Source organism: Atta cephalotes (assembly GCF_000143395.1).
Source record: "Atta cephalotes unplaced genomic scaffold scaffold00024, whole genome shotgun sequence".
Lineage (NCBI taxonomy): Eukaryota > Metazoa > Arthropoda > Insecta > Hymenoptera > Formicidae > Atta > Atta cephalotes.
Window position 1 is genome coordinate 2,574,926 of NW_012130088.1, and position 16,083 is coordinate 2,591,008.

The window sequence follows — 16,083 nt, forward strand, 5'->3', positions numbered from 1 at the left end:
CTCTCTCTCTCTCTCTCTCTCTCTCTCTCTCTCTCTCTCTCTCTCTCTCTCTCTCTCTCTAAATTCTGGAATGATATCCCACTTGACATTCATAACGCTATCTCTTTAGGTCTCTTTAGGTATCTTTAAATGTAAATTATGTGACTATTTGAATTATACATTACATGAATTTGTTTTTGGCTTGTTATTTATCATTATTATTATTATTATTGTCTTCTTATTCTGCACTTATACTTATGTATTATTTGATTTCTACTTGTAGCTTTTTCATTATTTTCTTATTTTGCTTTTTAATCGTTATTATTATTATTATTATTATTATTATTATTATTATTATTATTATTATTATTATTACTTCATTTTTACTGTTAATTTGATTAATAATCAAATAAATAGTAAAATTTACTTTATCGATCGTATTTTCTTTAACTTGAGAAGATGTTTTCTTAAAGCGCTCAATAAATAACGATATCTATCTATCTTTTTTTTCCTTTCTCTCTTAGTTTACTAAAAAGCTTCTTCTTGAAGGATTCTCGGCATGACTGTGCATCGTGATTTATTTCCTCAAGCGAAGAGCATTTAGCTAACAAAATGAGCCGTCAAATGGTTTACGTGGCTCATCGATTTTCCGAAATATACTATCCGCAGTCGCGAATCTTGGAACATCTCGATGACAGACGTCAGCGATTCGCGACAAATTATGGCGCTCCCACTACTTTCGTTTCTCGATGGATCAAGCGTCGTCGACGTGAAACCGAAAACCCCGGAAAATCGAACATCTCGTTTGTCTCTCTTCGACGGGCTTCACGAAGGAAATTCATCCTTGATAAGAATGAAAAATGAGAGCCGCTGCTCGCGAGATGAGTGCGGTCAATGTCAGAGTGTGGAGTGCATTCCAGATGGCGATCTAAAAATTCACGTTCTCGCAGGAGGGACGATCGAAGGTGCGGCCACGTGGTCGATTCGACGACCGCGAGATATAAACTCGTTCGCCTCGCTCTTCGGTCCCACAGCTTTTCTAAAATTACGCGAATTCCGCGTGTTGCGCTGAGGACCGAATACGCGAGGGCACGCTAATCGGCGACTCAATCTATTTGGCGATTAACCTGGCAAAAAACGTCACTTACCCCATGCGGCTGCCTAACGAAGCCCCGGTGGTTATTTCGGTCGTCAGCCATTGCACCTTGTCCTGAAACCGACCAATATAGCGAGATTAGACGAAGATATTACCACACACTGAGAAAATATAGTTAATTTTAATAAATATTTAGTTTCAATACTACCAACTAAACATTTACTTACAGTAAGTAAAGTAAGTAAGTAAATACTTGTACAATAAAAAAAATGATTGTTGAAAAATTAAATTAACATTTCTTGGATCAAATAAATATATCTTTATATTTAATAAATATTTAATTGGCAGTATTCAACTAAATATTTTTATTAAAATTCATATTTATCTTATATCTTTTTTTTCAATGCAATAATAAGTTAGATAGAAAAAAAAAATAAAATCAATTTAAGTTTCATGGATAGATGAATTTGATAAATTGTTGATCCTGTTTTTTCAAGGCTATCAAGTTACGGTTAATTTAACTGAATTTTTCAAGCGAATTAATGGTTCACATGTAAATAGAAGATCGTGCAAAATTTTCTGCTGTTTAAGAATGCTTTTCTAGATGATTTCGATTTGTTCGAGGATCGATTAGAAATCGCGATGTATCTTGGTCGATGATTCTCCCTCAAATCGCGAACGGTCGACTATTCTATCTGACCTCGCACGATCGGGACTCGTCGTTCACTCTTGAACGACATCTTGGCATCCACAGAATTAACGTCATTAAGCGAATTGACGTGGTTTTATGCGAGAAACGAAAGGCATTGCGAACGCTGGCGCACGCACGCACGCACGCACGCACGCACGCACGCACGCACGCATGCACGCACATTGGAAAACATTGTCGCAGGCAAACTTGGCTATCATTGCGGTTGATCGGTGACGTGTCGTGGTACAAAATATTAAGGGAGAAACGGGGTGTCGCAGGACAGGTCAGCGTAAAATTTTCCCTCGCACACAAATTGCACGCACACTGAGAAAAAGGTTTTAGTTACACAAGGGAAGTTCCCATGGGAAGTTGCTGAAATTAATCAGCTGTTATTTTTAAGCGCATATACTGAGAGAAAAGTGTTTGATATTTGTGACCATAAATGCATAGTAAAATAATTAAGGTTTAGAAGCTCCATTTTTGTGATTATTAATGCTATAATAATCTCTTATATGTATAATTCTATCAAACTTATTAATATTTGTTAATTATTTTCAGATCTGTATATAATTAAATATTTAGATATTTCAGCAAAACTGTTATTTCTGTATATAATCATAAAAATATTCTTATATGTTTAAGAATTTATCATACTTTAAATTTAGGAAGCATTCTGAAAAAATATCTTAAATTTTTTCAAATTTTTTAAGTTTTTTTTATAGATAACATAGGATGAAAATCTTAGAATATCATATTTCAGAATTCACATACATGATAAATTCTAGAAAAAATGTAGAATTTCTCTTTCAAAAATAGTTCCAATTCGTATAAGAAAATCTGAGAAATTTTCTAAAGTTATAAAATTATACAGAAATTTTGAAAAATTCTGATTTACGTAAACATTTTGAAAAAATATATGAAGAATTCTAAGAAAACTGTTCACAGCTGAAATCCGATCTTCTGGTTGAAATTTATCTAGTAGATAATTATGCAATCGCTTTTTTCCTGTACAAGAATAACGACGAAACCGAGTATCCGCGTATCCGCACGTTATATATATATATATATGTATAATGTAAATGCGTTATATACGTATACATATGTACTAATATACCAATCGAGCGGTTGTACAGACACTCGGCAGGTAATTACCTACTCCGAAACGCAGTTGACTCTCCTCGCAACGGGTGTTCGCGTTTATTTTTTGTTTTTATTATCTTTTTTACAGCACCACACCGCGAAGAGATCGCGATCGAGCTCGTCGCACGCAGCCGCTACTTGCGTCGAGGATACATCTAATATTTGAATAAATGAATAAAAAATGAGTGAAAATACTGATTCGAATACATTTCTTTTTTATTCATTAAAAAATGAATAAATATTTTTTCATTCCATTTGAATGAATATTTTTTTATAATATAATTACGAATATTTTCATTTCATATTCACTTTTACTCTGTATTATCTGCGCATAGTTTGCAAGCCTACAAGAGAAAACAGAAATCTATAAAAACAATGGCTACGATTAGTCCGCGATTTATACGATGGGCGTCCTTGTTTAATTTATAGATTAAACAAAGACATATTTATTGAGAATAAATAATATATCTCGGAATTTAATGTCCACAGACCACAATGAACGTCGCCCAAAGATATCCTATAAAATATTTATAACATTACTGTTATATAATCAGAATTATATCGAAATATCGAAATATGTATGGCGCTCTCTCAAATAGATAGATTTATAAATAAAAATGTATATCTTTCTAAATTATTTTTCAAAATTTCTAAGTTTTCTTTATAGAATCTGAATATTACAATGACAAAAATAAATAAAATTCATTTTTTTTACTTAAAATCATCAAAGTACCGATTATAGTTAAGAAATAACGATTACTTATTAGAGTTTTCTTTTTCAATTTATATTTTGTTTGAATGAATACGAATACTCGTTAAATATTTATAGTTTTTTTGTGAATAAATATTTTTTGAAAATTCAAAATTTTGTATGAATATATATATATAAAATTACATTTTTTTATGTGAAAATTTTGAATAAATACAATTTGAAGCTCAATTACAAATTTTTGTATTTACCGGCCACACTAGTCGAGGACTATACGAGACGAAGTCTTCGGTTCGCCGCAACTGCATCGCCGCGCGATTAGAAGAAGATCGCGAGAGGTTCTCTCGCAAAAAGCGATCCGTCATTACCGACTCTCGGGGAGCGGCCTCGTTTGCTCTCCATGCGATTTTTCATAATGCTAAATCGCGATCGTGACGAGTGGATCATCGCGCGAGCCTATCGGCGCGAGCTTATCGTAAATTTTGAAGGAACGAGCGCACTGAACAAATACATAATACATGCCGCACTCACCGTGTGATAATTTCGATCGATGCGAACGCACTTATGGAAACGGAATATTCCAAATCGAGTCGAGCGAGCGAAATAACTAACGAAAAAGGAAATTGCGCCTCGACGTTATCCCAGAGGTAAAACTTGAAATACCGAGTTTCTTGCACGCGCGCGTGCGAGAAGTTTCGTACTTACAACTTGACCGCTTGAAAAGCAAACCGCACAAGATCGTGTTTCATATTGGAATATATATTGGCACGTAAAATATGAAACATCTTGTAAAGTATTGATTTCTGTGGGAGGCCGTCTTGATATTTTTTCATGCGAGAACGACAAGGAAAATTAATTTATGTAAGAAAAAAACTCATACTAAAATACATACTAAAATACATTATAATAAAATTTGAAAATTTTATAATAAGTTTTAAGTTTTCACTAAAATTTTGTGTGGACCAAGATATTTATTCCTGCGAGAAAATAACTTTTTTCACTTCTTACTTATTTTTCTGGCACCGGTACAAGCAACGGAGATATTTCAAGTGATTAAATCAGTTTTTACAGCTGCACACAAAAAGAATTTTTTAATACTTTGTTGAAATATTTAAAAATTTAGCTACATACAAATCTGAAAATAATTATGTTCGACCATCAAAGTAATTAGACTTAAGAAAATAATAGCGCTATAAACAGTTTTGAATATTCTAATAACCGATGCGTTTGAGCGTTCAATATAATTATTCAAATTAACATATTTATATTCATTTTCAGATCTGTATCATCTGTGCATTTTCAGATCTAGTTAAATTTTAAAATATTTCAATAAAATATTCTGTGCAGCTTTAAAAAACAAAATAACTAGATATATAATTGTGCACGCCGTCGCATAAGAAATGCGGTGTTGTAACAAATTGATAATAGTCGAAAATGTAAATGCGCAAAATGTTGGCACCTTTCATCCTGCCGTTCGTTCAAAAGCACGATATTGTTTCGAGTTTGTAATCAGCGATTAATAGCCGCACCACGCACGTGCTTTTGATGCATTCTACGTGCATGTGAGCGTGCATTTGTGTGCATGATTTTAACCGCTTCATTTATTATTGTGGGGCGACATTCATCATGGATCGTTTCCGATAAATTGTTCTCAATACGCACGTCGAAAACAATCGCTTTCTCGAAAATCAAACCGAGCCTCTATTACATTAAATTCACATAGCTCGTGTTTTCATTTCTTAGAAACTTTAAAGAAAACGATCAATCATTGTTTGATGGTAACATAAAATACAGATACATGCACATTGAGAAACAAAATTGCTGCTTTAACTAAATTAATTAGTACATCCTTATTTCCTTCGATGAAGAATGAATTACCTTATACAATTAAATTTCCCTCCGATAATTACAAAAGCTTTTCGCAATAATACTTCGCATAAAATGAAATTATATACAAGTTACAAAGTGATAAAACATATTGACACCATTACTAGTAACAGTCTAGTTGAAAATAATCTTGTTGAGTCAATAACAATATTAATAAAACAAATGACATTTTTTGCTTCTCTATTTATTTTTGTGCTAAATAATATTTCATTAAAATAAGTATAATGTAATTTGCTAATATTGTTATTAAATTATAACACACTGACAATAAAAAAATTAAAAATGTTACGATTATACCAACAAAACATCTACAATAATGCATTATGGGTACCAAAACTGAAAACAGAGAGATAGAAAATTTTTAGTGGAATTTCTATCTCAATATTTTATATAGAATTAGAATATTTGATAAACTTAATTACGTAAGCATTTGATTTGTACACTAAGGAAAAAAATGATTGCAATTATCACAATTTAATTTATATTCGTTGCCAACAATACATATTTTTTTTATAAAAAACTAGAAATAATAATTATTATTGTTAATATTATAGCAGTAATTATAAAAATGAATTCCTAACCCCATAATTATTTTACCATACATTTTACCAGAATTTAATTATAATTTATAATAATTTTTTGCCAATGTATTTTTTTGGTACAACTATAATTATTATTATTAACATTACAACAATAATAAAAATTAAAAATCTAAAAATGGATTTCTTAATATGTATTTTACCATACAATTATAATCGCAAACACTTTTCTTTCAGTGTATCTTTCCAGTTATATCTACCAAGTTTTCAATTTACGCAACAAGATTTTTTTCTCGTGCAATTGTATATATAATAGCAATGTTTTTTAGCAGCAGTAAAACTTTTTTCTCCCTTTCGCCATTTCGCGAACTTCAAATATATACACATTTACTTCATTTTAAGTACGAATGTACTGATACTAGTTCAGCTATAAAAAAGACTTATTGATGAATTCGATCACTCGCATTACATTCAATTGTACTGGATTAATGTATATTAAAGGACTAATTTATTAAGTACATGCGCTGGCATAGTATAATTAATACTAACAATAATTTTGTATATTTTATATATATATATATATATATATATACATATTTATTCTGTTAAATAACGTATATCATCATTAAGTAGTTTAATTATTTAAAATATTTATATATTTCACATTTAACTTTGCTAGTTTCATGTATAGCAGTTTTTAGTATGCATTAATCTAATTCAGTGCAAGTGATCGAATTCGCTATATTATTTTCAATTAGATTGCTATTAACTAGTTACCTAATTATTAAAAATGATTAAAATTGATTTTTTTTTAAATAATTTTTTCCATGTACAAATTAAGGAAGATATTTGGACAAGATTTCAACATGAGTGTACCGATAATATACTTTAAAAAGTATTTAACCATGAGATATCTATTTCATTCTTACTGTGTAAGAATTAATATTATCTAAATCACAACATGATCAACATGGAATGGCTTTGTAACTCCTAGTGTTTATATCAGTATAATGTAGATTTACAAATCCCTCATATTTATATCAACACCATCATAATATGGATTTAAAATCCGTGTTATTTTAAAATCCACATCATGTTGGTGTTAATATAAAATTATAAATCTATACCGCGCGAGCGATATATTTAGAGCGTACAAATTATTTTTCCTAGGAGAAAATTATCCGACTATCTTATTTTTTAAATTTGCAAAATGTTAAACGCGCGTCTCTTTCAATAACAAAATTGCCTGTTGGGATAAGAGTTGTGTTCCTTGGAAAATTATTGAGAACAAGGATTCTTTCTCTTCATGTTGTTGACGATGGAAAAGTATAGATTGGGATTTGGATCTCGACGGCATTTTGGAGCAAGGAGTCTTCAATTCGGAGCAAGACGCGCTAAAACTCATGTTATGTTACGCATATGGATTAAAAATTAGAATTCAGCCAATTAGAACAAAACGAGTTAAAATTATTTGACTGATCGAATTCTAATCTTCAATTCGTAATCTCGATCTCAAAGTTCGAGTCTACAATGAGTCGGTAGCCTCAGAAGCCTCTTGGCTGCTAACCAATTCTACCGATTCCCCCGACTCGCCGATTATTCTTCAGACTAACTACAGATTACCAATTCATTGTAGACTTGATTTCCAAACGAATATGTAATGTAACATGGATTAAGCAAACATAAGTTCGCGAAAACAGAATACACATTGCACCGGTACGAATGCAACGGACGCGCGAGAGAATCCGTGAAGGATTAATGCTCCGTGCGGATGGGACAGAAAGCGAGGAAGCAGTAGAGGGCCGAGGCCCCTGAGGCCCCTGAAGCGAGAAGAGAATTGTGTGCGAGATGCGCTCACCAAGCCAGGTTTCTTTCCTGCGTGTAACGTACTTAGTACTTACCTCGCGCAGAGTATATCACGCGCTAATCGCAGTTGTTCGCAGCGCCTCCGCTGGCCCACGAAGACGCGGGGCGCCTCTTCTCATCCGCGTCCGACGATGTTGCGTTGAGAGACTGACGACGTAGCCTCGCGCGACCGGAGAAACGTCCGACAGCGTTCAACGACGCATCGGCGACGGGCCGCCGTTCCGGGATGCATTATAGCGTGGCTTCTTCCTGCTCTTCTTGTCGTTCCGCTTCTCTTTTTCTCTTTTCTCTGTCTTTCTCTCGCTCCTCCGTCGAAGCACTTCGACACGAGTAGGGGGGGAGAGGAGAGAGTGGGGTTGGAGAGGGGAGGAGAGAGGGGACAACCGAGGGAAGAGGGAGTCCTCAATTCTGTGACACTAGAGAGACCCGAAAGACGCACATGACGTAGCTAAGCTAACCGCTTCTCCCTGGCTCTACACGCAATCCCTCGTATCCCGGATGGATGGCTACGTCGACCGTCGTCGTGGAGAAAACTGCGTTACGCGAAACGCGCGACTTTTCGGCACTGTGATTTATTAACGACGACGTATGAAATGACCGCGTTAATAACATGGTCAGACTGGACTCCCTTCGATGGCTTGATTACTCCGAAGTCTCCGAACTCAGAAATCGGAATCCGAATGCGCGACGCGTTGCGCTGCGCGGCGCAGCCGAGAACGTCGTTGAGTCGTTCCCCCAACACAAATACCCGCTATTCACCCCGTTTCCAAGTTCCCAGTAAGTTTCCCTATAACTAGTGTTCCTATTGGCTGCGTTCAGTAGAAAAAGCAGCTTTGTAACTATTATATTGTAAAATTATTTGATGTAATTAGTCTTGCCATTAGTTCCATACTGGATCTAAATGTATAAATTAATCATATTAGGGCCACTTTCACCAAACTCCGATTAACTTAATGAGCCTAGTAACTTTGCAGGATTCCAATTGAAGCTGATGTCGAAGAAAAAATGTGAACTGAAGAGTTAAACATTTTCACTAATTATAATTAACTGTAATTTTACATATTGAATACAAAAATAGGTTATTAACAAACAGTTACTAGAGAGAAACCTTGCTACATAAGTTAGTATTAAGGCTTAAACGCAATAGGCATAGGAAATAAGGAATAACGAGCCATCCAATTAAAGCTCTGGGATATAATATCGAATTTACACTCCAGAACTCTGGACAGCTCGTTATTCCTTGTTGCCTGTGCCTATTGTATTTAAACCTTTACAAATCTATATTTATAATTTCTCTCTTTGCATTTTTTCTCCGACATTAGTTTCAGTTGGAATCCTGCAAAGTTACTAGGCCTATTAAGTTAATCGGAGCTTGGTGAAAGTGGCCTTTAAAGAATCATATATAAAGTTTCAAAATTTTTGCTGAACACAGTTATTGATTCCTAGAGAAACTTTTCTCTATGTTCATTTCCTTAGCTTGGATTTACAATAGATCTTTAAATCCTAAGTCATAAGAAATGGACGAATCACAATCATTTATTCTCCTCACATTCGATTACTGTAATCGGTTAATTTTTTACAGCTTAAGGCTTAAAACATTTAGTATTAGGTGTGGAAAAAAGTTCGTAATATTTTTTTAATGCCATCTAATGGGAAAAACGCCATGAACTTTTATCTAATATATCCGAACTTAAAGACGACCAGTTTTACGGAAATTCATTTTTTACACCAAAATTTGTCTAGAGCCGTCTTTAAAGGTGCTATTAGGCTGGAATCAGACTACGCATTGAAGAATGAGATTGAAGATTGAAGTTTGATCAATTAGAACAAAAGGAGCCAAAATTTCTTTGTCCTTATTGATGAAATTTCAATCTTTAATCTCAATCTTCAATCATAATCTAATTCCGGCCTTAGTTCGGATTTACAATAGGTTTTAAGCCTTAAGCCGTAAGAAATTGATCAATTCTTGAATGCAAAGGGAATAATTGATTGTGATTCGTCTATTTCTTATGGCTTAAGGCTTAAAAATATATTGTAGAGCAAACACTGAACTATATACACTGGAACGAGCACCGCTGTGAAGCATAGAAAATCGTGGTACCAATTGATTAGCGCCATTTTAATTTGGTCAAGATTTGGTATAAGAGCGAATCAGAAGCTTTCAGGTGCTCATGCGCACTTACGTTTAGTGTTCTTTAGTGAAACGCATATGTTAGCAAGATTATCGTGTGTGGGGTTGTATTTGAAAAATTATAAAATCGCGTGACTGAAAATGTGCAAAGCATCAACATGAAATGCTGTATGCCTGGATGTGGACAGAGAAGTAGAAAGGGTATTTCATTTCATAGGTAAGAATTTTTGTATTAAATGTATCAATTCCTGCATATGTGTTAACGATATAGAATATGAAAAGTTATTAATGTTATTTCATTGAATGTACTAATAAAATTGAACATTATTTTTGTTTACATACCATTCATATATGCATATAGATTTCCATCATCAATAGTACATCGATCGATTGCAGCACGCTTCTAATTCGTTCAAATATCGTCCAATGGATGATATCACGAATTTTTTTCGATGTCCATTTCAATGGCTACGTTTAGCAGAACGTTTATTTTGCAACTGTTAGAAGTTTTCTTTGCGCTGATTGGATTATGTTTTTAGATCAAGAGGAATGCTATCTCAGCAGAAAATCATAAAATGGTTGCAAAACTGTTGTATTCTGTTGAACGTAGCCATTATATATATATAGGTCAATGGGAGCAAGCGTCAAGCATCAAACATCTGCGCAGATTATATTGCAGATTATATTGCACAGAAGTGTTTGTTGAATCTCCAGATTCTTGCGTAATCTTCTGCACATAGCTTCTTGACGCAAAATGTAAATTATGGGAGATTATGATATACACTACTATTTTAACATATAATGATGAAAATTTATATTTATATTTCACATTATATAGTATAAACTACAAGATTCCACTATTATCTCGTACAGCCAATCACAGAAAGATTGCAATTTTTTTTCGATAGATTTCGGAATGCAGGTTACTCACCAAGCTTCTTATTTGTGGTTTCATAAATCGCTTGATGAGTAAGATCTGTTTGCACCAATGTTACTTTGATTTTGAGCGAAACTTCAAACTCTCTCTATCTCGTTTTAAAACCGAAAAAAAGACAGAGTTTTAAGTCTCACTTAAAATTAAAGTAATGTCAGTGTAATTGGGCCTCAGCTGCATTCCGAAACCCACCGAAAAAAAAAACGTATTGCGACTTTTCTATGATCGGCTGTACATTAAATTCAATTTCAATAAATTATTAAACATATTATTGCGCATGTTCTGACGCTTGACGTTGCCATGTAAAGGCACCTTTAATAGTAAGGAGTTTCGCAATACCATGCGCATGCGCAGTTCGACTTTTCACTAAATAATATAACTTTAGCTTTTACCGTATTTGAATACACGGTACTACAAAACTCCCTAATAGGGAACATCACTAATTAGTAATTACTATTAATGCTTCTAATTGATTATTGCGAAGCATTGCGACTAGAGTACTAGAAACGTAGGTATTCCACTATTTTTATTCCTTTTCCTGTTCCTTGTTCTGTCCGGATTCATCACTGAGCTGTAACGAGTTATGATCATTACAGTTTATGATTTATATTTGCTGCTTGAAATTGATTTTATTCCATTTTCTCTTTTCATTCCATTTTTCTCAAACTCAATTGAATATCTATCGTAATATTAGTGCAGGACCTGAAGAGTGTCTAATATTCAGGTTATTTCTATAAGATGCCAAATATGTTAATTTGAAGAAAAGGATTAAAATTTCTCATCTGCGAAGAAAGATGATGTTTATTCACAAGTCATGTATTTATTTTACAGCAATACAGCAAGTTGTCAACGAATATTATCCGGAGGAAATTTAAATAATCGAATACTTTTTTCTGATCTATTGATACAGTTTACCGCAACATAACAAGGCATTTTATAAATTTTTTTGCCTTCATTAATATATATTTCAATTTTTTTATATCTTTCTTTTCATCTCTTAGTCTTATTAGTAAAATTTCGAAGTGCGGAAATATATAAATACAAAGCTACAAGTTTTCCAACAGTTTAAAAGTTATAACCTATAACCCATAACGATCATAACCTTCTCAGCTCAGCGATGGAGTGGGAACAAAGCAAGGAATGAGGAAAGGAGTAAAAATGGCGAATATGCGAATACTCACGTTTAATGCATAATCTACAATGGAGTAGTAGCAATAATGAATTAAGGAGTGAATGTGAGAAAAATAATCAATTATGATTGGTCGATTTCTACGCTTACTCCTTAATCAACTACTGCTACTGCCCATTGTAGAATGGGCTTTATAGTGTCTTAATTGCGACTGGCGACGATGTTTAAAACTTATTGCAGATCACGCTTAACGATAGCGACAATTGTCGATAAAACAGAGTTTAAAGAATCCTGCAGCTGGTCTCTATTCTTCATAGTCCTCATGTTGGCAATCGTAATGATTGAGTCGACCATTAGCATCGCAATTGAAATTGGTGAAAAAGATCCTAATTTTTGTATTTACAATTATTTTTTCTCTTTTAGATTCGAAAATTTTTCTTCAAGAATAAAGAAAAAATAAAGCCCGAATTCCGACGAAATCTTTACGATAAAATGCGATACATCGAAATATCTTTATAAGATTTGCTACGTATCAACTATATGAATGCATGTAGTACACTGAGAATTATTTAGCAAACTCGAATTACATAATTTAGATATTTTTTTTTATTTGTCAACATCAAAGTTTATTATAAAATTTTAGTAATACATTTATGCATTTTAATGACATTTATTGCTGAAAATTTATTTTACATTGTACACAGCATTGTAAAATTCTTAAGATACAATTATATAAATAGTATGTAACATTCAATTATATTGCTTTCTTTTTTATTCTTTGACAAATATATTATGTAAATTTCAGGTAAAACATTAAATGGATTAAAATTTTTTTCTATCAGAATACGTATTTTAAATAGCGAATACTTTTTTTGGATTTAATTGGATTCAATTTAATTAGATTTAATTGGATGCAATTGGATTGAAAAACTACATTTCCTATTCAAAGTTTTAAATTGAATAGTATTTACAATGTGTGTATTTTGAAAAAGCTAATATTATTTTTAGATTGAAAGGCATAAAGATAAGACTCCATGCAATTCTTAAATGAATAAAAATGCATTCTGGATTGAAAAGCATTCATTTTAACATTTGTGAATCAATTTCTGAAAATCTGAATCCATTTCAATCCATTTTTGTTTGCTAGGCATAATAGCCACATTCAAGAAAATGTTTATTTTACATTTGTTAGAAGTTTTCTTTGCTAAGGATTATACTTTTAGATCTAAAGAAATAAATGTTTTATCTCAGCAAAAAAAACTTTTTTAATAATCGCAAAATAAATGTTTTGCTGAATGCATCACAATAATATCAAAATGGGAAGACTCCGATTGTATACATTGCATATCACACACATGCATCGCTAATTGGCTAATTAAAAATAAAATATTCTCATTGGTAAAGCAGTGAAAAATTATTAGACTTCAGTTGATATGAGTGATGCAATCGAGATTGGGGCAAACGGGATCTTCCCTACCAAAATGAAAAAGAAAAATATACTCACATTTTGATCATAATTAGACGTTATTAATTAGACGTTATTAATTAGACCTTATTATTTTGACATTATTTGATGTAATCGCGATTTATTTTCCTATATACATTTTTTGTAGTTCCACATTTTATGATTAAAAAATTATTTAAAAATCATTTTCATATCAAGAATTTAAAATCATAATAAAATCATAATAAAGTGTATCAAATGATAATATCAAGTAGAAGTCATTTGATAAAAATCATTATGATTTTTATAAAATGATTTCTACTTAAGAATGTATCACACATACAGTCCCTACAAAGAAAATTAAATTTGGAAGCATGTTTAATATTTACACTTCAAATAATCTATACAAATAATCTATATAAAAGTTGTATATGTACATAAGATCATATTTTTGTTTAACAACGTATTTTTGTAGTTTATTTATTTTATTTGTTATTAATGAAAATTTATTTTTTTTCTATTTTTAAAAATGATTAAAAAATTTACATTTTTCTTTTATAAGTACTTTAAATATTTAAAATAATTTATGCAAAATTTCTCATTACGATTCACTAATTTTACAAAGTTACAAAGATATAGAACAAAAAAATATTTAGTTTATTTACTGGACAATTAGATCATGCATCGCAATGAAACTCTAGATAAAATAATTTCTTGAATAATGTATATAATGTACTTATATTAAAAAATTAAATTATATTAAAATATTAAAAAATTGAGATTTTATGATTTATTTTATAACATATTTCCATATTTTTATTAGATCATAAATTTAAAGAAATACTACTATTTATTAAAATAACTTATGATCCAGATAGTAAACCGTCACCAAATTTGTTATATTATTTTTAGACACGTTTTAAAATAATCTGTAATTTTTTCATAATTTTGTTATCGTTTTGAAAATATGTATAAAACATCTTTAATGTTATCTTGAATTTATTATGATTTTATGTTATACGTTTTTTATCTCTACAAGCATATAAATCGTTCGTCGACAAAAGAGACATGTTCTTTCTCAATTGTCATATTTAAGGAAGTTTCTCCTTTCGCATTTAACGATGACTTAAAAACAAATGGCATTAATCAAAATCGATAAAATGATGGGACGTTTTTTCTCAGTGTAGAACTTAACAGAGAAAATGTTTTTTCTATATCGACATTTGAATTTGGAAATAATCAAATAGCATTCAAAACATTTGTTAAAAATAAATATTTAACAATATTATTTGGGTGCCGACATTGCAAAATTTCTTTCCACATATTATCAAAACTTAATAAAGAAAGGAGTCATTTTTCCTCTATTGTAAACTCTAATGCTAATGAAATCCATTCTTTTTTTAAAGCATCTTCATCAAAATCACCAATAGTTTTAATTATGAAGAAAACATCATTGAACGATGTTTCTATATCAGTCTCAAATAAATTTTTAAAAACCTGTAATTTGGATAAAAATATATTTTTTACAGGTAACCTTTTATGAATTTCTTATGCAGTAGTTACATAAAACATCAAACAATTCTGTCGAACAATCATAACTATTTTCGTGCCCTCATTAATTTATTAAGGTATTCCTCACATTTTGATCCTAAAAAAATTGTATTAAGAATTTTTTGATTCTCCTTTAAAGAGAAGTCTACATCTGTTAATAAAGGTGTTAAATGCTCATTCTTTAAAAAGTTTTGACAAAAAAGTTTTGTTGAAGAAGACTTAAAGATTTCGATTACAATAAATAAATTTGCGTTTGAAAAAATGTATTAAATGCATTAAAAAAATTTAAAACATATTTTAAAAAAGAAAATAAGCTTTTGTTTCTACCATGCACATTGTAAATAATAAATTATTTGCAGACCGTGTTCTCACAGTTTCTAGAAAATTTTTAATTATATCCCAATATTCCAAAAATTTTTCTACATAAATATAGTGAGAAATCCAATGTGTATCATATTTTACCGATGTGAACCTGGCGCTCAATTTTATCAAAAATAAAAATTAATACCGCAGGCCGTACTTCGTTTGTACTTGTTTGTACCGATCATTATTTCGTTTGTACCTCAAACAGTTAAATAAAAAGTGAAAAATGGCCAGCGCGCAACTTTAAGATTTTTTAATTTCATTTATGCCATTCGAAAGAGAATCGTTTGTACCTCTCCCGTTTGTATCTCTCTTACTTTCGTTTGTATCTCAAAGGGTTCGGAGATACAGCGCGTTTCAGTTTTTGCGCAACTCCTATATAGCAAATTTAGCCAATTGTAAAGATATCGAAATGGGACCAACGACATTCGAAAGAGAATCGTTTGTACTCATTTGTACCTCTTTTACTTTCATTTGTACCTCAAAAGGTTCAGAAATACAGCGCGTTTCAATTTTTGCGTAACCCCTATATAGCAAATTTAGTCAATTTTAAAGATATCGAAATGGGACCAATGGCATTCGAAAGAGAATCGTTTATACCTCTCTTACTTTCGTTTGTACCTC

General features: G+C 31.6%; 1 protein-coding gene and 1 pseudogene across 1 annotated transcript in view; both read right to left on the minus strand.

Annotated features, from left to right (window-relative positions):
* Nucleotides 1-1,178, minus strand: part of LOC105620079 (rho GTPase-activating protein 21) — a 35,810-nt gene extending 34,632 nt beyond the window's left edge. The window contains exon 1 of the mRNA XM_012201588.1: nt 1,128-1,178. Within this exon, the coding sequence (XP_012056978.1) occupies nt 1,128-1,178 (51 nt within the window). The remainder of the gene's footprint in view (nt 1-1,127) is intronic.
* Nucleotides 1,179-14,555: 13,377 nt separating this feature from the next.
* Nucleotides 14,556-15,349, minus strand: LOC105620151 (annotated as a pseudogene).
* Nucleotides 15,350-16,083: the final 734 nt, after the last annotated feature.